This window comes from Chaetura pelagica, unplaced genomic scaffold, assembly GCF_000747805.2.
Source record: "Chaetura pelagica isolate M959 unplaced genomic scaffold, ChaPel_1.0 scaffold105, whole genome shotgun sequence".
Lineage (NCBI taxonomy): Eukaryota > Metazoa > Chordata > Aves > Apodiformes > Apodidae > Chaetura > Chaetura pelagica.
This window is the reverse complement of record NW_009953393.1, coordinates 3,197,138-3,221,872: the sequence shown is the minus strand read 5'-3', so window position 1 is coordinate 3,221,872 and position 24,735 is coordinate 3,197,138. Positions and strand designations below refer to the sequence as shown.

At 34.3% G+C, this 24,735-nt stretch overlaps 1 protein-coding gene across 1 annotated transcript in view; it reads left to right on the top strand.

Moving 5' to 3' along the window:
* Nucleotides 1–24,735, top strand: part of NBEA (neurobeachin) — a 516,495-nt gene that overhangs the window by 115,265 nt on the left and 376,495 nt on the right. The window contains exons 6-12 of the mRNA XM_009998372.1: nt 242–337; nt 2,752–2,873; nt 6,420–6,546; nt 10,890–11,009; nt 14,047–14,193; nt 19,361–19,558; nt 19,981–20,114. Coding sequence (XP_009996674.1) covers nt 242–337; nt 2,752–2,873; nt 6,420–6,546; nt 10,890–11,009; nt 14,047–14,193; nt 19,361–19,558; nt 19,981–20,114 — 944 coding nt within the window. The remainder of the gene's footprint in view (nt 1–241; nt 338–2,751; nt 2,874–6,419; nt 6,547–10,889; nt 11,010–14,046; nt 14,194–19,360; nt 19,559–19,980; nt 20,115–24,735) is intronic.

Sequence of the window (24,735 nt, the reverse complement as noted above, 5' to 3'; positions counted from 1 at the left end):
TCAGATAAAGCATTAAGTGTCATTCCATTAGAGCCTGAAGTTAACATAAATTGTCTCCTGGGACATATAAACTTGAATTTTATTTTTTTTTATGTTGATTGAGCATATGCTTATGAAGTACTTTTGCTAGCTATTTTAGAATTAATTTTCTGTGTTGTTTGAGAACTGTCCAGTTTCCATTGTAGCCTAGACAGTACAAAAATAGTTGTATTGATTTTGTGCAATTTGCTTGTTTTCACAGCCAAGACATGCAGTTAAACTGTTATCAGTCCTTAATCAGATGCCACAGAGACATGGACCTGATACCTTTTTCAACTTCCCAGGCTGTAGTGCTGCAGTAAGTGTTCAACCAAAATAATACAACTTGAGGAAAAACAAATGGCTCCTCATTTGCATTTCCTTTCATTTGGCTTCAGAAATTTTTGAAAAGGAAATGAGAGGGGAAGTACATGCTTAAGTAGCGTAGACCTTGCCTTCCATAGCTTTGCAAGGTAGTTGTAGTGTTGAGAGTTTGCATTTGTGAGGTTGTAATGTCAAAAAGTAGATATTTGTCTGGAGAAATCATCATAAAAGTGAACACTGAAAATTCCAAAGAACAATATTATTTTATTTGAACAATGTACTTGATAAACTAGAAGCTTGAGGAAAATAGAGGCATAAGCTTGTGCGTATCATCACAGTTTACAGTGACAGCTGAGTGACAAATTTTATTATATCTTTGTGTCTGTGTGTGTAAACTCCATCAGCTGTTTTGTTTTCCTCAGGGCAAGAATTCAAATGTAATCTTCTTTTGGCTTTACTTTTTGAGATAACTTATGATGATGAAATTATAGTCCTTTCTAAACCTTCTAAGATATTCTCTCTTCACTGCGTGTCCATTCAGAAAAATGTACAAATAAAGTAAAATATTGTATACAGATTTGTAAGTATGGTTATTAAGGCAGTAAATACAAATGCTTAAAAATGAGAAATCCAGATTTGAGGTTCCATTCTGGTATGGAATAGAATATGCTTATAGGACTTGCAATCTCTTAAGAGGAAATAATACTGTTTTTTCATGCCACTACAAGAAGGGTGGTAGGAGCTTCTCATAGGCTGTTCTACTTGTATTTCCTGCTCTTGAAGAATACAGCTGTTGGTGTGGTAGATTGCATCAGGAAAGTAAACTGGCTGAAAAATACTGGTTTTCACCTAGGTTATTTTTGGCTAGATCACTTTGCAGATCTTGTTTGATATTCAGCTGCCCAAACAGATGTGTCAGCAAAATGCATGGGGTGGATTGTATAAGGAATTAATTATTGAGTTTTGAGAGTTTCATTTGTTACTGCTAGATTAAAACTACAGTTAACCTCTCATAAAAAGGTACATGTAGCAGCAAGACAGCTGTTGCAGAATATCATTGTCTACAATGACATGTACTGCTTTAACATTTTTTTCAGAGGCAAATCCTGATGAGATGTCCCTCTTACATTTAATTTTGTATTAGATCTTCAAAAAAAGTTTTGCAGGGAAAGAATTTAAAATATTTCTCCCTGACCAAAATGATGCATAAATTAATCAAAATCATATTTAAAAAAATTCAGTTCTGACAGGGGCATAAAGTTTCTTGATTGAAACACACAATAGGCATTTTTCTTTCCTTGATTAGGATCTTGTTGCACATACCACTCATCATTGACTGTGCACCTGTAAATCCAGAGAGTTTCAAATTTCCATTTCTTGAGTAGTGCATGTTGGATTACACTATGAGTTCTGGAGAGGAGTCATTCTCTGAAGTGGATCAAGGGTGATTACTTAGTAAGTCACCCAAACAATGAAGCACCTAATTAGAAAGAAGAGACTGGAAAGGACCTATTTACTAGCACTGATTCAGGTGTTCCGATGTGATGCACAGGGATGACATCTGACAGAAAAAGCATGTAATGTTGACCTGCCTTGATGAATATCAGCTTGGCCCTCTTTAAAGTGGGATGCCTGCTCTGTGTATATCCGAGACTTCAGTGGTAGTATCAAAGAGCCAGGAGTTTGCTGAACCAAAACTGGTCTGGCTGATGAGAGCTGCTTCACTATCCCATCTGAAGGGCTTTTCCCAGTACTGTGTTACATCTCTGCCAAGCTATATAGATAGCACATTAGCCAGTCCATTAGGAGGACAAGTATTCACATTTTGCGTATAGTTATCATACTGAAATGAAAAAATGATTAATATTTTAGTGGCATCATAGAAAAAATTATTTGTTAAGTGACCTCTGATGTTCATCCTGACTGATTTCACTCCTTGAAAAGTGCCCAACTTCAGAATTAGCTCAGATATTCAGGGCCTTGCCCAGGTATAGTTATCTGAAACCTCTTCATCAGTCAGCTAATTAAACTGAATGTATTTTGTACTATCTGTTTAGATTACTTTGATCTTAAAGTCCATTGATAAGATGGGTACTTACTGGAAGCTGAATGTATAGTTTAATTTCTGCTGAAGTAATTTTAAATCTTTTTTTGTCTTAATATTGCCCATTCACAAATTCATTTTCATGTCCTCTATTGGTAGAATTTATGAAGTTAAAAATTAAAGTATTTCAAAATCCTGCATTTATTCAAAAGCACTATTTGTAGGTTGGGTTTTTTTAATATTCTTTAATGAATTTAAAAGTTAAAATAGATCTGCAGATTTGCAGACATTTAACAGTACTTCTCAAAAATTATTTTTTTACTTCCTGTTTCCTTTTTTTTTTTTGCACTTTTTTTTCCTTCTAGGCGATTGCATTGCCTCCTATTGCTAAGTGGCCTTACCAGAATGGGTTTACTCTTAACACCTGGTTTCGTATGGATCCACTAAACAATATCAATGTAGATAAGGATAAACCCTATCTCTATTGGTAAGTAATTCATAACACAGCAGTTACGGCTTGTCTTGGCTTCCTAGTAACAGTTAACCTTTCTCATAGGTTTTTGTTTCTGACATGCTTTTTCCCCCTAAATATCTGTAGATTTTAATGCCCACTTACTTTATGCAAACTGAGACAAAGTCATCTGTCCTTTTTGCATTGCAATTTATAAATCCATATAACGCTGTGCCTTGTAGGTAACCACAAAATGTAGTGTGTTGGTTTCTTTAGGAATTTCAAAATGTGATTTCTTAGAGCTGTAAACTGAAAATATTGTCATTTTTTTCTATTAGATTATTTAAGATTCTTGGCTGATGTTAGTACTATAAAGCAAAATCTGTTGTACTCAGAGAGTGCCATTTGCATGGTAACTAGAGGTAATAGAAAGTAGATCTGTGAATATAAAAATGGCTCATTCATCACCCCTTCCCAAAAATTGAAGCTGTATTTTGTAATAGATTAATTGCAGGAGAGACAATTTAGCTTTACATAGGCTTGCTTTTTGTGATAAAAATAGAAATAATAGTTACATCTTTAACCAAGCTCTCTGATATTTAGAAATTACAGTATAAAAGTAAAAATATTTATTATATTGATCAATAGCGAAAAATGTTTTCAATTTCAGAAATTAATTCTATTTCTTTTTAAGTACAAAAAAAAAAAAAAAAAAGAGAAAAATAAGAAACCTTCCGTTCTGTCAGGACATGCTGATATTTCCATCATAAAACTGTATGTCAGTTGTGCAGAAAGATGAGGACTGGACATAAGTAAGTTCTACCAAGTTTTATCAGCTCAGGAATACAGGAGAAGAACAAGGAGGGAAGTAACCAAAAGTAACGCTTCTCCCTTCAGTCATTCTGGTAGTCTAAAGAGCAAAAGTTTTAGCAGTCAATTGAGGACAAGACCAGTAGATTGTACTATCAATACGTAAAAACCTTACTGTGCATTTAGTTGAAAAGAACCAAAATTATTAGTCTCTTCTTGCACAACAAATAATTCAAGTTTATTCTGAAAAAACCCCCACAAAAACAAACAAACATTTTCTCTAAATTACCAGCTGGGATATTGCTTTTGCATGTGTCTGATTTTTGCTAAGTGCTATAGTTATTTTACTGTTGAGATTTTTTCAAGCTGTTGGCTGTAGCCATCTTTATTAGCATGAACTATATTTTTGTTTATTTTTCAGTCTGTCAAGCACAATAACAAATGCAGTTATAGGACTGAACATGCATACAGGAACTTAACATGATCATTTGTTTCTAAGCCAGAATTTATATTCTAAAATTGGCAACTTTAGCTGGTGTATTTGATCTGAGAATTTGTTGCTGCTTCAGAACAGGAAAAGCATGCTCCAAAGTCACATAGCCTGTGATATATGCTGCTTTTCTTATGGTTAATAGTGTAGAAAGACCTTTAGCCTGAGTGATGAATGTTATTCTCTGTGATTCCAATATCATGTGCAAATAGCAATGGCATTAGTTTATAATAACTTCAGATGTTTGATTATATCTTATTTTGTACTTGTTTTTTTGGCCATGATATAGTTCTGATGTTTATTGTATGAATACAACTCTTACTGAATTCTAAGGATTTTGAGTGTACTTTTTGTAGTATATCTATTTGTTAGGCTAACTAGAATAAAGCAAAATAAAGCAGGATAAGTGGAATTAAGGATGCTTTTGACTTCTCTTTTAAGAATTTGTGCAAAATCTGATGTTGATGGATGTTTTAATCTAAGATCCGCTGTGTAGACAGTGAAATAGGAAAACTCAAACTTTTAGACATTCAATGATCCCTTTAACAACAAATATATTAAGACACAGTATAATAAGAATAATCACAGTTTAATAGATTATTGAAAATGTTTCTTTAAAAATTATGTGATTATTAAACAGTACATATGTAGGAATTTATGATTGACCTTAAGCACACTCACCTGGGAAGAATCCATCTTCTAAATCTCTGTACTTGCCTTGGCTAAAAGAGGAGATGGGATGACATAAGTAAGGCCTGGAATGATATCAATCCAGATATTAAGATTGGTTTTTTAGTGGTTTTGTTTGGTTTTTTTGTTTGGGTTTTGGTTTGGTGTGGTTGTTTTTTTTTTTTGGGGGGGGTTTAATAAATGCTTTCTTTCAAATTGTATCTTGGGATCTGTAAAGGAACTAGAGGGTGAATTCAGGCTCGACTGTCATAATGGATGCTTTTTATCCTTAATACATCCAAGTGCTTCTACAACCATTTCATGGAATAATGTCTAAAACTTCTGAAAGAACATTCTAAATTGTATTTTTGCTGATACAGGGGCAAGAAAATAAAACAAAAAAAAAAACAACCGCACAAAGCAAGCCATTTAGACTTTTCAGTCCTTCTCTAGAACTAGTAATAATAGAGATAATGCAGAACATTTGCAAAAGCACATAATGAATTCCAAAATAAGCAGGAAATAAACTTTTTTTTTTCCTTCAGGCAAGAATGAATTCATACCTTCTCAATCTCAGTACTATGATCATGTGTTAAATTGCTCGTAAAATCCTAAGCTAAAGTAACTGGATTCACTAAACAGTTTCACAAGTGGATGGAAGAATACTTGTGTGCTATTTAAGTGTAATAACATACAGTAACTTCTTTGGGAAACTGGCTGAAATGAAACGTAATTATAAGGGTTTTATGAACGATCTGTAGTAAAATTGTATACCAGCTGCTGTGGGAGGTAGTTAAGGACTCATAAAACTGTACGGGTGTTGGTACTAATGTTCTTGTTGTCTCTGGCATTTCATCTTTGGATGTGTCAAGTTCTGCATGTGTAGGTAGCTGGTAAGAGAATTTCTGTGCAGTATCCTAGAGACCAGTCCTAGCCTGCTTTGCCTTTGGCAAGAAATAAAATGTGAAGATTATAATAATCTGTATATGATAATGTTTAGAATCATATAATCATAGAATAAGAGGGGGTGGAAGGGACCTCTTGAGATCTGGAAACCCTTGCTAACCTTACTTTGTTAAAGTTGTAGTCCTTAACCAATTTGACTAAGGAAAATATATCCACAACTCGGATGGTCTTGGCTTCAGTGATCATTACCCTAACTAAATAATGTCTTGAAAGATAAATAATACTTGTGTATAGTAATTACCTTGAACCCAAAGTTGTATGATGTCCCAGCTGCATTTTTCTCCCAAACCCATCTCACATTTTTCTGTGAAGGATTTTTCTTTATAACTTAAATACGTGTTACTTTAAATAAAGATGAATTAGGAAACTGCGGGGGGAGCCTGACTGATAGTTTTTACCGTCTTGGATTTTTGTAAAGAAAGAAAAAAAAGTATTGAAATTTAGAATGTAGCCTGGAATTAAGTTAGTGATGAAGTTTACTAGTTCCCTCCAAAGAAATGAGAGAGGATATAAAGGAAATTAAGTTCACTATTGCAGATATTATTTTTTTTCTTTTTCATGGCAATTTAAAGTACTATTTAGACCTTGATTTGTTATAGAATAATTCCCCTTTTTTTCCAATTTCCTTAATAATTCTTTCTTTTCAGTTTTCGCACTAGCAAAGGTGTTGGGTATTCTGCTCATTTTGTTGGCAACTGCTTAATAGTTACATCACTGAAGTCAAAAGGCAAAGGTTTCCAGCACTGTGTGAAGTATGACTTTCAGCCACGCAAGGTAAGCAAAATGGTATTGACAGTAAAAAAGAGTAACATTGTAAATGAGACAAAGGGCTTCTGGGAAGAATGAATAAAATCTCTTTAGTGCACTTGAGTTATTAATATCTATAATTTCTTATTTAAAAGTAGCGTCTCTGATGGTCTTGTGAAGTTTTATGTCAGTTACAGACCAGAAGCAATTCAAGAAAAATCTGATAATTTATAAAGTAACACTGTACAGTCAACCTTTTTTTAAAAAAAAAACTACTTAATTAGCTCCAGATAAAGAAGAACTTTGAGTATTTGTACAATAGTTGTATCTTATTTTTAAAAGGTTATCATCCTATTTCTGAATATCCTGTACTTGGCAACTGCAATGCCAATGACTTGAACAATTTTGCTGACAATACTGGAGTTTCCTTATCTCTTGCTGGGCAATATATATATGTTCCAGATTTTATTCTGTGTTGTGGTGATTGGGGGTTTCTCATTCTTCATATTAAAACTTGGTTAGTTCTCTAGATCATAATAGCATTCATTTCTACTGTATGCCTAGTAGTCCTAGGAGAACAATGATTCTGTTGGCTTCAATATTTCAGTTAGCTGACTGAAACATTGACTTTTCCATACAGCAAGCATTATGAGTTTGTCATTGATAACAGCCTTGTATATATTTTGCTGTGAAGCTCTTTTCTTTTTTATGGTCTTGGAATTTATATATTGAATTTCAGTGCTCATTTTATTTTGAGAAACCAGTCAAACACGAGAATGCCATTGTTCACTCCTCAGCTTTATTTTCCACTATTTTTCTTGATATGTATTTGTGATTCAAAACAACTGATTGTAATTCTGTCATGTAGCTTTATTTAAGGTAATTTGTGTTGATTTACAACATAGTAATTTCTCTTTTTAACATGTTACTCAGTGATGTATAAAGCTCTATATATCAATATCTGCTGAGTGTATTGAAATGAATCAATCCTGTTTCGCAAATTTTGTTCAAAATAAAATTTTGATGTTTTGATGACAGTTCTGTTTTCTTTTAAAGTAGCTTGTCTAATGCCACTGATAAATGAACAGCCTAGGAACAAATGGAGTTGTTAAATTTTGGATTCTATTATTGATAACTAGCTTTCTGGACTTAGCTGATTGTTTATTTGTTAATGAAGAAGCAGTCTTTCATATTTTAGCAAGATATTATTTTGATAATTTTCATTATGAATTGCTAGCTTCCTTCATGCCATCAGTGGAAAATTTTACCTCTTGCTGTTCTACTTAAAATAGTTAATTCTAAAAAGCTAGTACATCTATATCGCATTATATGAATGCCAGTTTCAGATCTTGATCTGCTGGAGTACGTCCAACTTCCATGCCACATTTATGTGGCATCATACTTTTATGTGTGTCATACACTTTGGGTGATATATCAGATTTCAAAAGTATTTGAAATAAATATTTTAGAAAATATTTGCTAGTGGTTCCATATATTTTTCCATTAGTAACTTGTGTGTACATGTATGTGGGAGGGTACATAATGCATAATGGATAAAACAAAACCTTTCAAATACAATTCCTGCCTCTAAGAACACATCCCGTTCAACAAGTAGACTGATTTTTTCATGTTATTTAGGTATTACATTGATTCCACTGTGTAAGCATTGAATGTGTAAATACATATTAAAAAAAAAATATATACTCATTTACAAAGCAGCTTACTGTCCCAATTCTGACTTCAGAATTGTGATTTTTGTCATCAGTCATACTATTTTCTAGCCCTTTGCTTACAAGCAAAGATATTTCAGCAGTAACTTTTGCTAGAAACATCAGCCTCATTAAACTTCTAAATAATGGTTGGGATTTTTTTTAGATTTTTGTTGGATCACTGCAAAATTATATATTATATGTATATAATTTGCAGCATGGGCACCAAACAGGAGGAGTTGAAAGCCACCATGCTGCTGCAAAGCTACAACCTAGTTGCCGTTATTGAAACTTGGCATTGGTACAGATCCCATAGATGGAGTGAGGCTATCAATGGCTACAGGCTGTTCAGAAAGGAAAGGTGAGGAAGGAGTAGCAGAAGGGTTGCCCTCTATGTCAAGAAATTGATAGAGTGTGAAGAGCTGTCTCTGAAGAATATCCATGAGCAGGTTGAGAGCTTATGGGTAACAATTAGAGACCAAGGAAACAAAGGGAACCCTGTGGTTGGTGTCTACTACAGGCTGCCCAATCAAGGGGAGTCTGTTGAAGCCTTCATACTCTGGCCATAGGAAGCATTGCTCTTGTCCAGCTGGGCGACTTCAACCACTCTGACATCTGCTGGAAAAAGTAGCATGGTGAGTTGTAGGCAGTCCAGAAGCCAGGTAATAGACAGCCCTACCAGAAAGGATGCAATACTGGACCTGTTGGTCACCAACATGAGTGAACCAACTGGAGGCAGTCTGGGCTGCGGTGATCATGCACTGAAGAAGTCTGCAGCCTGGAGGGATGTGGGTCAGGCAGAGTCAAGTCAGGACTCTGAATTTTAGGAAAACAAAATTCTGGATTTTCAAGGAGTTAGTCAGTAGGACCCCCTGGAAAACTGCCCACAGGGACAAGGCAGATCTGAGCTGGAAGATCGTCAAGGGTGCTTTCCATAGAGCAGAAGAGCTCTCAACATCCAAGTGTAACACTTCAGGCAAGGAAGGCAAGGGACTAGAGTGGCTGAGCTGAGATCCACTGATCAAACTAAAGGGCAAGAAGGAAATGCACAGACAGTGAAAGCAAGGACAGGTATCATGGGAAGAGTATAGGGACACTGCCTGGTTATGTAGGGATGGGGTCAGGAATGACAATGAGCAGCTGAAACTGAATTTGGCAAGGCATGCAAATAATAATAAGGGCTTCTACAGATATATCAGCTAGAACAGGAAGGTCAAAGAAAGCATATCCCCCATGATGAGCAAGACTGGCAAACTGGAGAAAACAGACAAGAAGGATCAGATACTCAACAGCATTTTGCCTCAGTCTTTACTAGCACTCTGTCTTCCCACACCTCATGAATGGATAGACTGCAAGATGAGGACTGGAGGAGCAAAGTCCCTCCCACTATATGAGAAGATCTGATTCATTACCTTCTTAGGAACCTGAACATACATAAGTATATGGGACTTGACAAGAGACATCCCAGAGTCCTGAGGCAACTGGCAAATGTAGTTGCCAAGCCAGACGCCCTGATATTTGAAAAGTCATGGTAGTCCGGTGAAGTCCCTGTTGACTGAAAAAGGGAAACACTGTGCCCATTTCTTTAAAGGGTAGAAAGGAGGACCCTGGGAACTACCAATCTGTCAGGCTTACCTCTGTGCTTGGGAGGATCATGGAACAGATCCTCTTAGAAGCTATGCTAAGGCACAAGGAGTACAGAGAGGTGCTTTGAGACAGCCAGCATGACTTCACCAAGATCAAGTTCTGGCCAGCCAACATAGTGGCCTTTTAGGACTGCCTACATCAGTGGACAAAGGGAAGACCTATGGATGTCACCTTTTCTGGACTTCCCTCCATGTCCATTTTCCTCTGGTTTAAAGATATTTTGAAATAATATAGATACCCTCTGTAGCTGCCTATACATTGATTTGCAGATCTTAAATATTAAAATTCCATTCCTAGTCTTAGATTAGTTTAAAAGTTTGGGTTTTAAGGAAACTGAAGGTTTTCTTCTTGAGCTTACTCATCACAGACATAATGTTTTCTGTTGAATGGGTTATTTGAAAGATCACCACAGCATTCTACTGTGATCCTCTCTCTGATTGTATAATCCATTATTAATGATATGACAATTATCCAGAATTTGGTAGTATAGTAAAGAGCAGAGGAACAAATTCATATGAAGCAATCCAGATGGCCTCTTGAACTGGGCTGTAAAATTTGCTGCTGTGAATTTTTCCCTTTAATTTGATGATTTCTGACAGTTATGATAAAAAGGCAGAGATGTGTGATATGAATTTTTTAAGGTAAGTGTACTTAGAATTGGATTTCCCATCTGAACTCCATTGTGGTTTGAAATACAGTGTATAGTTTTTCAATTAAACTATATTTTCAGGAATGGAAGTGTATTCAACTTGTTAATTGTATGTATGCATGCCTGCATTTTTTGGCTTTAATCCCATGAGAGGATACAGGGAGGTACATAATTGCGTTTAGACACAGTGCTGCTGATTGGACATAACTTTCCACTGACACGAGTTTCAATTTTAGGAGTTCGTAAGGATTCGTCTGTTCATATATCTTTGCAAGACTGGTCACCTATTTTTAATGCTGTTCATTAACTTTATGTTTTATACCTCAAAAACTGCCACTATATACCCATTTTCCATTTCTTTCCAGTGGTACATGATAAGCATTGTACACATCTATAATCGCTGGAGGAACAGTGAAATACGATGTTACGTGAATGGTCAACTGGTATCCTATGGTGACATGGCCTGGCATGTTAACACAAATGATGTAAGAGTTTTGGTTTTTTTTTTCTCATAGCTTTAAATTTTAAAGTAAATTGAAAAAGAAAAGCAATACTGTATTTATTTTCTCTAAGTGTTTACAAAGTTCCTGTCTTTTTAAAACTTTCTTCTTTAATCTTTATGAATTATTTAAGAAATTACAAAATTCTGTATCTTGTGTAGCTAAGTAGGTTTTTTAATTGCAGTAAAACTGAGTAGCCTGAACTATGATCAGAGTCATATTGTTTAAACACTGTAAAAATATAGTAAGAGATTTCTTCTATGAAGTTTCCAATTTTAAACCGACAAGAAAGATAAAGGGACAAAAAGTAAAAGGTAGAACACAGAAGCATAGAGAAGTGTCAAAAGATTTATAGTATTAAGCAAAGTCTATAATCTAACATTTGTCTCCCAGTAACAAGCATATTTTGTCCCTTTTATTGTTTGACTTGACATCAGTAAATGGGTAGTTGACCAATATTAAAAATTCTATACATAGTATTAAGGCATTAATATGTAATTAGCATTGTTAGCAAGTACAAATTAACTGCTACAAAATTACATCCCTGAAACACTGAACAGTTTTCTTGGGTAGTAAACTTTTACAGAGATATCCTTTATTGGCCATGTAAGCCAAATAAAAGATACTTAAAGAAGTACAATTGCCTAGCTTTAGTCAGCTCAAAGCAAAGACACAGTGATTTTGCATCTGCTTGTGCCACATTTTTACCTGGAGAAGGTTGCATGTCTACCTGTAAATACCCCTGTATCTTTTAATTGGAATGAGTTCAAATTGACAGTAGATTCTTACAGAAAATGCATGAGTTCTATTCAATTCTCTTTCAATTATTTTAATGAAGTCTAGATATATTTCAAATGTTTTTGAAGGCACTGTCTTTGTGCCATTGACTTTGGAAGGTTTGAGAGTCTACTAATGATGCAGAAAACAGTTCTTTCTGGCCCAAAGTTTTGGAAGGGAGAAGCTAACAAAGTGATTCTCTGGTGCTTTGCCTTCAGTTAAAGCTGTGCTAGACTTTCAAAGGCACTTCATTAATCAGATTGCTATTCTTTTGTTATTTCTTATTTATAATAGAATGTTCCATTGTTTCTGACTGCCTGTGTAAGATAAGGAAGCTCTTTTGTACCTAAGGAAATTAACTGCCTTTTGCTAAATTCTAGAGGCAAATTGTGTTTGAAAGGGAGAATTTAAATATTATATATTAATTAAAGTAGGATGACACTGCTTGCCAAAATTTCTGATTATAATTCTTTGTTTTCCTGGTAGCATTTCTACTTGAAAGAAAAGGCAAACCTTTTAGGTTTTTTTTGGCTTGGTAATAGAAACACTTTTTGTGATAGGTGAGAATGTGATGATTGAAAAGCCAGCTGAGGTTTTGGAGGGTCTGGACTGAGTTACTAGTTACTATATTGTGTGTGTATTTGTAAACCTTAATGATAAATGTTTAGCAGGGAGAGCTGCTCCTTTTATTCATAGTTTCTTCACAGTACTCCTTTATTTTCTCATGTAGAAAAAGAGCAATCCCTTCTAAAGTTGGGATTACTTTACCAAGCTTTAAATGTTTTGATATAATTCTTTAAAGTTTCTGCTAAGGTTTTACTTTGTCTGCTGGAGAATAGACTGAGATTTGAAAGGCTCTAGTTATCATTAGCTCTCTATTTTTAATAACAAAAATCTTGTTATTACAGAAGTAGGTAATAGAATAGAAAGTAGGAGAAATTCAGGAAAGATATATAAATACAACAGCATGTAAAGGTATAAAGAGAAAAATAAGGGTGTTTGCATAGGCTCCTTGGAACTTCTATGCATTACCTAGGAAGGGAAGCTCTTGTTCAATGTCATATGAAGACTGAGTTGTTAAAAGTATTCTCTTTAAAAGTCTTGATCAATTATCCAGCTTGCATGGGAGCTACTATCTTCATACCCTTTGCTTAAGTATAACTTTAATCTCCCAAAAGATGAGAAGACCATAATAGCTTTTAGGGAAAAGAAAAAAAAACCTAGGCAAGTCAGGCAATCATTATTAATTTTCTACATCATATATTGTGCATAACTATTTGTGTGGATTATACTGATTGATTTAACAGTACAGGTTGCAAAAGCAGATAGTGAAAACTGAGGTGTCAGGAGTTGCATAGTGTTGTCTAAGTGCATCTTACTCTTTTCAGTGTCTTATACAAGAAGGTTGTAAGATAATTGAGATGTAGTGTTTAAAACAATAAATATAATGAAGACAAGACTTCTGAGTTGCTCACTGTGTCAATGCTACCACTGGACAAAATACACTATGATTAAATATTTTTTAGATTAATAAAATGTTTATTAGCTTTGCATTATAGAGTTTAAAATTAAGAGAATGAGTCTTCAAATCTGAAATAATAGGAAATGGACAGATGGAGAACTGCAGAAGGTCTTTGTGCAGATGAGTTGTTGGAAAGAAGAATGGAAAATAGCAACTCCTGTGACTGAAGAAGACAGAAGAGGAGTTTAAGGTCAAACCCAATCATTAAAGGCTGTGGCCATAGTGGAAGACTGTGTACCAGTTGCAAACTAGAAAAATTTGTTGTGTTTTGTTTTTCTGCTAAAGATGTTTAGCTATATTAACGCAAGAATAAAAGGAGTGTGTATTTCTGTGTGTGCTCTTGTGTGTTAGCAGTGGGAGTTCTGATTATAATTACAAGGAACTTCAAGGCTTTCATATTTCATAGAAGGCAATAAGGAAGGTTATTTGGTACTTGAATGTACTGTTCTAATTTTCTCTGTTGTATGTTGAACAATTAATAATAAGCAAATCCTAGCAGCCAGTCATAACAGCGTTGTATTGTTGACCCATAAAACAATTAATGTTCCAATATTCAAAATGAAGTTGTTCACTACAGGGAACCAGGTATTGAATAAATGATTGATTTATTTTCTTAATTAAAGTGTCCCTTTATTTTTTGGCTTCAGAACCTGTACATGAATATTATTTCATTGTATAGTTTGTATAAGTAAACTCAATTACCATTTCCTCTTTCTGATACAGAGTTATGATAAATGTTTTCTTGGCTCTTCGGAGACTGCTGATGCTAACAGAGTGTTCTGTGGCCAGCTTGGAGCAGTATATGTATTCACTGAAGCACTCAACCCAGCACAGATTTTTGCTATACATCAATTAGGACCTGGTTATAAGGTAAGAGTGGATATTAGAAAACTTAAAACTGGAAAAATAATTTATAGGTATAATTGGAAGATATATGTGAATGTAGATACTCCTCTTAGGAACATGTAGGGTTTTTTGATTTGTTTTCAGCAAAAGAAGAATGTTTCAAATTTCCTAACTAATGTTCCTTTTTACCAGCTTTTTGAATGATGCAAGTCACTTCCTTACAGTGTAGCTAAAACATGTTCATATGTGAAATTTATGACTTTGGATCATAATGAGATTGGAGCATTTTTCTATTTGGTGTACTGAATACCAGGGAAAGAACTTTCTTCCCTACTCTTCCTGTTTAAACATGAGTTAAGGCAGATTAACATTCAAAACATAATAAATCAGATATGTTCCAATGCACAGTTTCAAAAAATTCTGCTGAAATAAGAGTTGAGCTTTTTACTTATGCTTTGTCAGTGACGTTCAGGGAACAGTTTCAACAAGTTCATGGTGCATGCATAAAATTGGATCTCCAGAATCATGTTTGTCTTGGAATGTCTGTATATACTTTTATTTCACCAAGAAAAGCAGCACCAATGCTTAGCAGAAACTGCCCAGTGGAGCAGGCTTGAAAATTAATCCAAACCACATTAAACACTATTGAATACCTATCATCAGTGATTCCCAAATGTTCTTTTTCTGATGAGTGAAATTTGCAGAATTACCTGAATTAATATTTAGATTTTGGTACATATTATATACTCTGAAAATAAAACCTGTAAAAAATATCAAGGAAAAAAAATCAACATTTAGATTCTAAAAACTATTGCTCTAAATCATTGAATGACAGTGACAGTTGAAAATATCTTTTATGGTATGTGTATAGTATGAATAGTCAAGTATATATTAAACTTACTCAAAGAAGAAGTGTTATACATGGCTGATGGTTAAAACCTATCTTGAAACTAAAAATGTTTAGTCAGTCAAGAGAAGTGTATCACCTGTGTAAAAAAATGAGTAATCTGTTCCAAACTTAATACTCTGTTTTGTTTGAACAAATATTTCTGCAAATGTTTTTTGGTCATACAAGAAACCATATACTTCATAATAAATGTCGTAAATTGTTATGAATTAATTAAGTTCCTGGATTTGCAACAGTATAATGAAGTGATACAAAATAGGAATAATACTTTAATTTGTTTCAAGAAGTGAAAGAAGAAGTCAAATAATTTTTTGTGAGTGTTGAGGGGTTCAAAAGCCATACAGACTTTCAAACTAAATGATGTTTCCAGTGGTTACTGCACTAAACTTATTACAGTGCTGTCAAGTTACCTTGCTTGATTCATAGGCTTCTCTTAAACTACAGTTCTTCACACTTGTAGCTTCTTACTGATTTTTGTAAAATGTCAGTTAGATGAAATTTAATACTTTAAAATTATTTTTTTTTCTTTGGTATATTATGTTTTTAGATTTATGTCATGTCCCAGGATAGTTAACACCTCCTACCTCTCTAAAATAGCTTCCTTCCTTTTTTAAGAATCTGAAGGCTTATTTTGCTAATAGCAGTTAATAAGAGCAGATTCCTAGAACAGGATTCTAGAAATAACAAAATTTCTTTCTTTATCTTCCTTATTTCCAAAAAATAAGACAAAACAGAGCCCTTTTTTTTCACCTTCTTCCAATTCAAGATCTACCCATAACAGAAAAAAAGAACCACATTCTATAATTTAGAGATTTCAGAGCACTGACTGTGTCTTTCACTCAAAGCTTGCCTCTTCATGTCTCAGTTAATTTCTGTAAATTCTTTCAGATTCTGTGTGGGTGCAAAGATCTATCAGTTCAGAACATTTCAGTATGGTATTTCATAGTCCAGAGTAGCCTTGATTCACACATAGCTTGAATTGCTGGATGTTAGAAATCATGTTCTGGCTTTCACTTCGCTTGCTGATACGAGCTGGTCTTTCAGGAACTTTTCTTCAATAGTTCACTACATATTCTGTTAATTCTCTTTGCTGATACTGTTAGCCAACAGGAAGAATCAATTATTCAGCTTTTCCAAAGCTGCAACTATTTAGATGCAATGTGAACTCGGATCGTGCCAAAGCTTTTGTCACAAAGAAGGGTGATTTAAAATACTTGAGTATTTTAGTAGAATGTCTTCATACAGATGTTTTTTCTTTCCTGTGACTGTCTGTTTTAGTTCCTTTGATTTACAATTCTTACTTTAGTCCACTATACTCCAGGATTCTGATTCTTCAGGGAAAATGGCCATGCTTTGTTAAGTGCTTTACCTGCTTTGTTCATGACAAGAGACTATGATTTTGCCTCTCATTCAGCTTCCCTCATGATCTTTGATGTCCCTAGTCTACAATGACTTTTGTTAAGACCTATAGAATACAGAGAGATCTGCCTACTCTAGCAACATACTAGAGCTCAGGACAGTGCAGTATGCACACATCAGTGAATATATTTAGTGTGCAATGTCAAAAATAACACCCAAAACACAATTCAGGAAAAGGCAGATCTTCATCTACCTTCACAGAAAAGTGAATCTGGTGCATCTTGACCCACTACTATTTTGTGGTGTGGGTAGAAGCAACAAATTTTAGGATTAACCAGGCAAGTAGTCAAAATTGTAATTTTTTAAATTTATTTATTTAGAATATTTATATAATTTTATATAATATTTATGTCTATTTATTGCAAATTACATGCTTATTACATAATCTTGTAAGATAGAAAGAGTTTGTAATGTTTCCATGCTGATCTTCCTTGACATGTCTTTCTGAATGCATTTATTTTTAGCCAGCATGCCTTAATATAAATATTTATTTATTAAGCAAAGAGGTAGTTTTTTTTGAAATACTACATTTTAAGTTGTAGCAAAAGGTCTATTTTTATTTATTTTTAGTACAAAAAATCTTATATTAATTGTGTGAGTGGCAATACGGAAAAGTTGTCACACTTCAAACTTTGAAAAGAAGAGAGGAAAATATACTAGCAGTAGAACTCTGCAATTTGCCTGTTCCCTGTTAAGTCTTCCCAAATTAATCCATAAAGTATCTGGAAATTTTAAATCGTTTTTAGTAGAAACATAGTAGAATTCAGTATTTCCATTCCCAGATTTTGTCTGTAGTACAGCATGCTCCTTCTGAGTCTTGTAGTTGCTAAACAGGACTTTTACCTACTGTGTTGACACTTTAAGGTGCTAGAGGTTGCCAAAGGAAAAGGGAAATGAGAGCAGCATCCTTGCTCTCACTGTGCTTATTCTGCTACCCATGGTATTCCCAGGCAGCAAAGAAGAGAGAGAAGCATGTCTCAGCTGGGATCCTGAGGGACTGATACACGTAATAGAATGGCCAGGAAAGCAGTGTGGGTGGAAGGGATGCGTCTGATAGCAGCGTTTGGTGCTTTTTATAAAGGGATGTTTCAACAAAGCCCTTTTCTAATAACCCTGCCCACTCTATGCCACTCCTTTCAACCCTCCCATATGCATTTCAAAATGAGTTATCAGATTATTCTGTATATTTTTGCATCTTAGTTTGTGCTTGATTTGGGCTACAGCCATCAATCTTTTTGTAATGTATGAAGGTTGGAGTAAAAATGCATTAATGCACATTCATACAAACACATGCAAAATACTCTTGAAAATTCAAATTTGCTTGACCCAATTATATAGTACAAGATAATATTTTATTTATGGTCTCTGAACCTACTATACCAAATATGGTGGATTGTAAATTTAAAAGCAGCACTCTTGCTGCTAAAGGAAAGGCAAAGCTGCTGGTTTTTAAGTAGTGGTCCTGATCATGCATCACTTTTACTGGAGAAGACACTGCTGGAGTAACTAAACTCCCTCTGTTCCCTCTCCTATTCCTGCATGCCCTTTTTACCATCTTTTGGATGCTGTATGTATTTTTACCAAAAATATACAAAAATACCAGCTGCAGTCAGGTGTCCTTCTGTTCAGTCTACGTCAGTCTTACAACCCACATACAAATGGATGCTTGTCACACAACCTTCTATTGCCATGTGACAGTCACTCGAGCTGATGTGCTTTCCCATTATTTGCCTGTAAGCAAGAGAATTTTCTCAGAGTTTCCAGCAGCCTTGAGAGCTCTGCAAAAGCTGGGTGGGGGGGGGTTATTGGTTTACATGATTGGTAAGAACCTGTAATTTATTTGAGAAGAGCCTGGAAGGTTCTTATTTTAATTCTTCTTGCCTGAATTACCAAAACCCTGGCGACAGTACTTTAAACAATTTCATTATTTAGGACTTCTTACTTTGTGGGTAGAGGGAGGGAAAGACTTGATAGGACCAAAGGGGTAAAGAGAATTGTGATGCCTATATACAGTGAAAACAAGCAAAATTATTCATAATTAACCTCAGCAATGAATTATTTTAAATTGAGTAAAGATTTTAGAAATATATTTCTGAATATATTGCTGGTGGTAATTTCTAACAAATTTGTTTTACAACACTGTGTATTGCTCTTAGTTTTCTTTTTGCCACTGTCAAATGATTGTTATATGCAAAAGTATTTATGTGCCAAGTCAATCTGACAATGCTTTGCAGAAAGGCAGAAATCTATCTTGTGCTTGATTGATTTGTCAGTGTTGCCAGAAAACCTAGCTTAAGATCAGCCATGAATCATGTTACATTTAAGTGTCGTAGAAATTTTAAGTCTTCCTTTATAAAAGCTTTAACATTGAGAATAATCATTTTGAAATACAGCATTTTAAATTTGATATTTTTTTTTATGGTATAAGTAGCTTGTTTATATATACTCCTGACTGTGAATGAAGCATGGGTTTTAATACTGTTTAAAAATAAATATTCCTTTCATAAAAATGGTGTAGGATTTTATATTCTAATTTGAGTGAGTTTATATAAAATAAAATACAAGGCATTTAATTTGTTCTGTAGTTTTAATGTGTTGTATGCTCAATTTCTTATTTTAACATATTTATAGACGTTTAATGTGACACGTTTCTTCCAGATAGTTAATTCTGAAACCTGTGAACACTGATGCTGAAAGGAGAGAGAAGTAATACTAGGTAGAATATAAAAAATTACATTGACATGTTGGTGTGCAGTAAATAAGAAAGTCATGGCATTGTTCAGTAGCATTAAACTAGTGGAAAATTAAAACAAAGTTTAGCACTTTCTATATTCCTTCTCAAGTCCAATGTATCTTTTTTTTCAGAGCACATTCAAATTTAAATCTGAAAGTGACATTCATCTGGCTGAGCACCATAAACAAGTGCTGTATGATGGGAAACTTGCAAGTAGCATTGCTTTTACTTATAATGCGAAGGCTACTGATGCTCAGTTATGCCTCGAATCCTCACCAAAGGAAAATCCTTCAATTTTTGTACACTCCCCCCATGCTCTTATGCTTCAGGTTTGTGCTACTAAAGTGATGTTCTGTGATTACAGTTAACTCAACACCTTTTGTATAATGAGAGTATTTGTGTGCTAGCAACCAAATAGATTGTTGTTTTATTTCAGCCCCTAGTGTACCTGTCACTTGAACTGTTCTTTCTTTGCTAACTTTCTAGAGCAGAAAATTGTTATTTCTTCACTAAGAAATACATACCTCATGCCATAAGGCACAGTTTGTCACAATACTAAAGTTTTTGTTTGATGTTAATGCCTTTAAGTATAGTGCTTATAATTGAAACATTAGTAATGAAAAATAAGTTAAAATAAGTCTGATTTAGTTTGCACTCGATTGAGTGTTAAAATGTTTCCAAGTTATGTTTGTAACCGTCGTTTAAAACTGAGATTAACTTTTCCTTTTATTTATGTATTTTATTATTTCAGGATGTGAAAGCTATTGTTACCCACTCCATTCACAGCGCAATTCATTCCATTGGAGGGATTCAAGTTCTTTTTCCTCTCTTTGCCCAGCTAGACAATCGACAGCTGCATGACAGCCAAGTGGAAACAACAGTTTGGTAAGCTTCTTTCAAGCAAAACCCAAGTGAAATTAAGCTAAAAATATTTCAGGTTTTGTTGTGGGAATGTTTGACATTATGAATGTTAACTTTTGAACTTTGTTTCTTTTAAAATAGTATTATTTTTTAAAAAGTAGTTCCCTGTAGAGATGTGTAAATTTATGTCATTCCAGATGGAACTGGCATAAAATTGATTGGATTAAATAACGAATTCAAATCACTGTAGAGTTTTGTAACAGTTTTTGCAAATTCGTAAATAAACCAATGTGCTTTAATTTGAAAGTGCAATGTTGTTTACTTTCTCAAGGTCTGTGTCATTTGACTTCCTATTTAATAACATTCACAATTAAAGAAAGAGATCTCCTTCCATATTAATACATGGTCAGAAAGTCGTAGAGTTATGACTAGTTATATTGTGGCCATATTGCAACTGCAGCAGTGACTGGGGACACAGCAAGAGTGTTTTAAACAGGGACTCATGAAGTCTCTGCTCTAATACCATGGAATTAACCCCTAGGTTGAAAAGCCTCAACAGAAGTTAGATGAGTGATTCCATGTGTATCTTGCAAAGGATTGCTTAGAAGTCTGTCAGTACCTACGCTGACTTGTTCAAAGCTAATTCAGTTGTAGTTATTTTTGCAAAGATCTCTTGCCACTCAGAGCAGGTTCCTACTCTAGTGGCAATACCAGATGTCTGAATTTGTCATAACAAAGTGTGTGGCCTAAGCCTTTGGACGTAGCAAAACTGAAAAAAAAATACTGAAGAACTGGTATTGTGTTTCCCTGAACAAAGAAAAACCAGCTCGAAAACAATGATTGGGGTGCAGCATAAGATGACTTGTATTTGATTAAATTTATAAAATAGGTTCTTAATTCAGAGTACATGGCTTGTTTTCCTGCTTAGTAAACTCTGCTGTTAATTATTCTGGATGTTTCCTGTGGCATTAAATAGTGAAGTTAAATTAGTTAACTGGAAAAAAAAATAAATAATGCTAAAATTGCTGACAATTTTGAAGAATTAAAAAGAAAGCGAAACGTTGTAATTTCTCATGAAAGATCACTTGTTTCACTCTAATTTAAGAAATTAATCATTTTGTGGAAGTTTTGTCAGTCATCTGTTTTCTCTTTTGGTAACTCAAGTTTATGTAGCTAAGATGGCTGCTGATTTAAATTTGTTTTTCTGGAGTGAAAAGTTAATGTACTTCATGAAAATATTTTAGTACAATTTTAGAAGTAATACCACACAACTAAGCACAAGAAATACCACAGCCTTAAATACCTCCAGTACCTGAAGGGGGCCTACAGGAAAGCTGTGGAGGGACTTTTTACAGGGACTTGCAGTGAGAGGACAAGAGGTAATGGTTTTAAACTGAAAAAAAGAGAGATTTCGGTGAAAGATCAGGCATAAATTCTTCAGTGTAAGGGTGGTGAGACACTGGAACAGGCTGCCCAGAGATGCTGGGGGGGCTCCATCCTTGGAGGTGTTCAAGGGCGGTTGAATGGGACTCTGAGCAGCCTGTTCTAGTGGGAGGTGTCCCTGCCCGTGCAGGGGAGTTGGAACTTGATGATCTTTAAGGTCCTTTCCAACTCCAAAAATTCTGTGATTCTGTGAACAAATTCTGGTTCAAATCAGTATGGTCATACAAACTATTTAATTCAATATTAGAGACAGAAAAGCTGGTTGTTGTCTTGGCTCATGTGGGATATTTACTTTTTTTGTGGCCTGTTTTCCACTATGTACTTTGCAATTAAGTGTTGTGAAGTAAGTGGAATAGAAAAAAAAAACCACTCAGTTAAAGAATTTTGAAAAAACAATTCCCTGTATGTTTTTATTTACTGGCATAGCAGTAAGCAAAAATGCTTTATTCCAATTTAAGGAAGATTATGTATATATGTGCCCATACATATGAATAAAATATATGTTAAAGTAATATGTAATGTGTTAAGTAATTAAAAAGCTAAGTCTGTAATAAATGATAAAGCAGTGAATAGGTGTGGTTAAAAATTGAGAGCTAATACAATGTAAGTTTTGTAAGTCAAGATAAAGACTAATTCTTCCCAACTGTGTGGTCGTTCCAGTGGGTAAGAACATTCATAAAGTTCAATTTAAAATTAACAGAACATTTCTAGAATTAGTGGAACTGTAAGTAGGGGGAAAAAAAAGAAAAAAAAAAAAAAAAAGTGGTTCTTGAATAAATCAATGCATTTCTTACATAATTAGATCATATTCTAAAAAGAGATCTGTAATTCTTTATGCTGTATGAGTGTACATAACAGAAGAAGATGTGATCCTGACTCAGGAATATATTCAAAAGACTTTTAAGTAAATGGCTGCTCTATGAAATGTAACTTAAATGTTGAACTAGCATGGTTTGGGTCTATTTTTAAGATTCATTGTGCAGCAGAGTAAGGGAAGAAGTGTGCTTACTCAATCCTCTCCTTCTTTCCCCTTTTTTTCTAGGCTATTCTCTCTTTATTTGTTCCTCTCCAAAACGCAGTTGTTAAACTGTATCTGATGCTTGTTTATAACTTTCTTACCTATGAAAATGTATCTGCAACAAAGGGCTGCTAAACTCCTGCATGAAAAGTAACTGGTACTCAATCATTGCAATCTATGTATTTTTATAAGCTGATCATCTTTATGCTGCTTTGCAAGAAAACAAAAACAAAACCAAAAAAACCAACCAAACAAAGAAACAAAAAAAACCAACAAAAAAACCCCAAAAAACAAAACCCCTGAAAACAATTACAGTAGACTGCTATGTTTGTAAAGGCTTTCTATGGCTGTAGAATTTTTTTATTTATGGTGGGCAACTGGGGAGACTCAGAAGTTGTCTCTTGAAGAGCTGGGCTGTCTTTTATCTTAAGGTGTTCCTGGGAGGTGGGAAGTTTGATACTCCAATGTTAGTCTCTGAAGTTTCCAGACTGCATTTCTGAATCCTTCTCACCTGCTTCTCTTCTGCACATATTAAAATCTATTTAAAAGTTCTTATTTAATGATTTATTTATTTATGTTTTAATATTAGAAGGAGTTTGTAAAAAGGACTTTTTAGCTGTCTTGATCCAATTCCAGTTTTAATATTTTCTAAATTAAAGGTTTCATTCTAAATAAATTTTTAAATTATAAAGTAGGTGAATATGAGTATAGCAACTTTGTGGTTTAATGGTATTCTCTGTACATGTTCTTTATTCCTGTAATTTGTATATATGTGTCTTATCTACAGCTTCCATGAGACCAAGTATTGAAATAACCTAAAATTCTGCTTTTAAAACACTGAATAGAATCTTATGCTTTCATACATATTAGATTAAATGGTGCACCAGCTCTTCAAGACAGTGGTCACTCAGATTTAATGCCAAGACTGCTACTTTTAATCCTGCTTTTCAGTACTCTGGTTGGATTAGAAAATGTAGTAGTTTAGGTCAATAACTTGTTTAATGTAAGAAAATAATTATATAGAATGTTTTTTACTGTTATGGTACTATATGGGCAATATGATAGGAAGGACTTGCTTTATTCACTTGTGGTCTCTCATGTGTGATTGTTAATTCATTTGGGTTTGATGAGCACTGGCACACTGACTGTTTCTGGCAAGGTATTGGATGCACAGTCTTTGGCACAAACCCAGTTTCATCACAGAATAAATGTCACGTGTTAATTCAGATTAGAATATTGCTGTGGACTGTACCACACTGAGAAAATGCTATGCCTCTTTCTTTAAATAAATGAAGTCATTTCAATAATTCTTTTATATACTTATTCTAGGAGTTCGTAACTGGATTTGCTAGATTGTATGCAGTACAGAATAAAAATTTAAAATGCTTTTACTGCTTATCATACTAAATCAATAGTGTCTAGGCCCACCTTAACTTTCTTAAAGATTATATATACACCCAGCTAAAATTTTTAGCAGAGTAAACATAGGGCTCTTTTCAGTCAGTTTTACTGCTGACATTTAATATAGGCAGCCCTGTTACAGCCCCTATTGCCCACCTATTGTAAGTCAGTGAAATGGAAACATTGGTGAGGAGTAACAATAATATTTCAGCTGAAGTTCTTCATTTTTTCCTGTAAATGTTTTCTGTGTTTTGCTTTGGTAAGTTAGTATCTTGTGCTCATTTTTTTTTGCATTTTTTTTATATTAAGATTCTGATTTGTTGGGTTCATGTCTATACATAGTAATGTTGTTGCATCTGCTTTTTGTTAATATGAAATAGCTGGGAGTTTCCAATAATTCTTCATAATGTCATTAGTTTAATTTTATCTTTAAAATCATGGTAGCAAATAACAGGAACACCAAGTAGTATCATACTTACCTAATCCATCCTCTCCTACTGTCTTTCAAGATTTTTCCACAACTGGCCCAGGTATTTAAACTTGAGTGTGGGCACAAAAGTAATCCTTTCTGAGGTAACTGCGTTTGCCTTTGTGCCTCTGATGGAAAGTCAAGGTCCCAGTCCATCACTGCTTCAAGTCTACAATTTAGTGTTTGCAGAGTTGGGTGCTTTCCTCATGCATTTTGATGGGAAGAAGACTGAATTTTGCACCTGGAATTTCACATCTCTGGTATAACACAGTTGTGCTAAGATGAAATCAGTTGTATTGGAATCTTCCCAAACT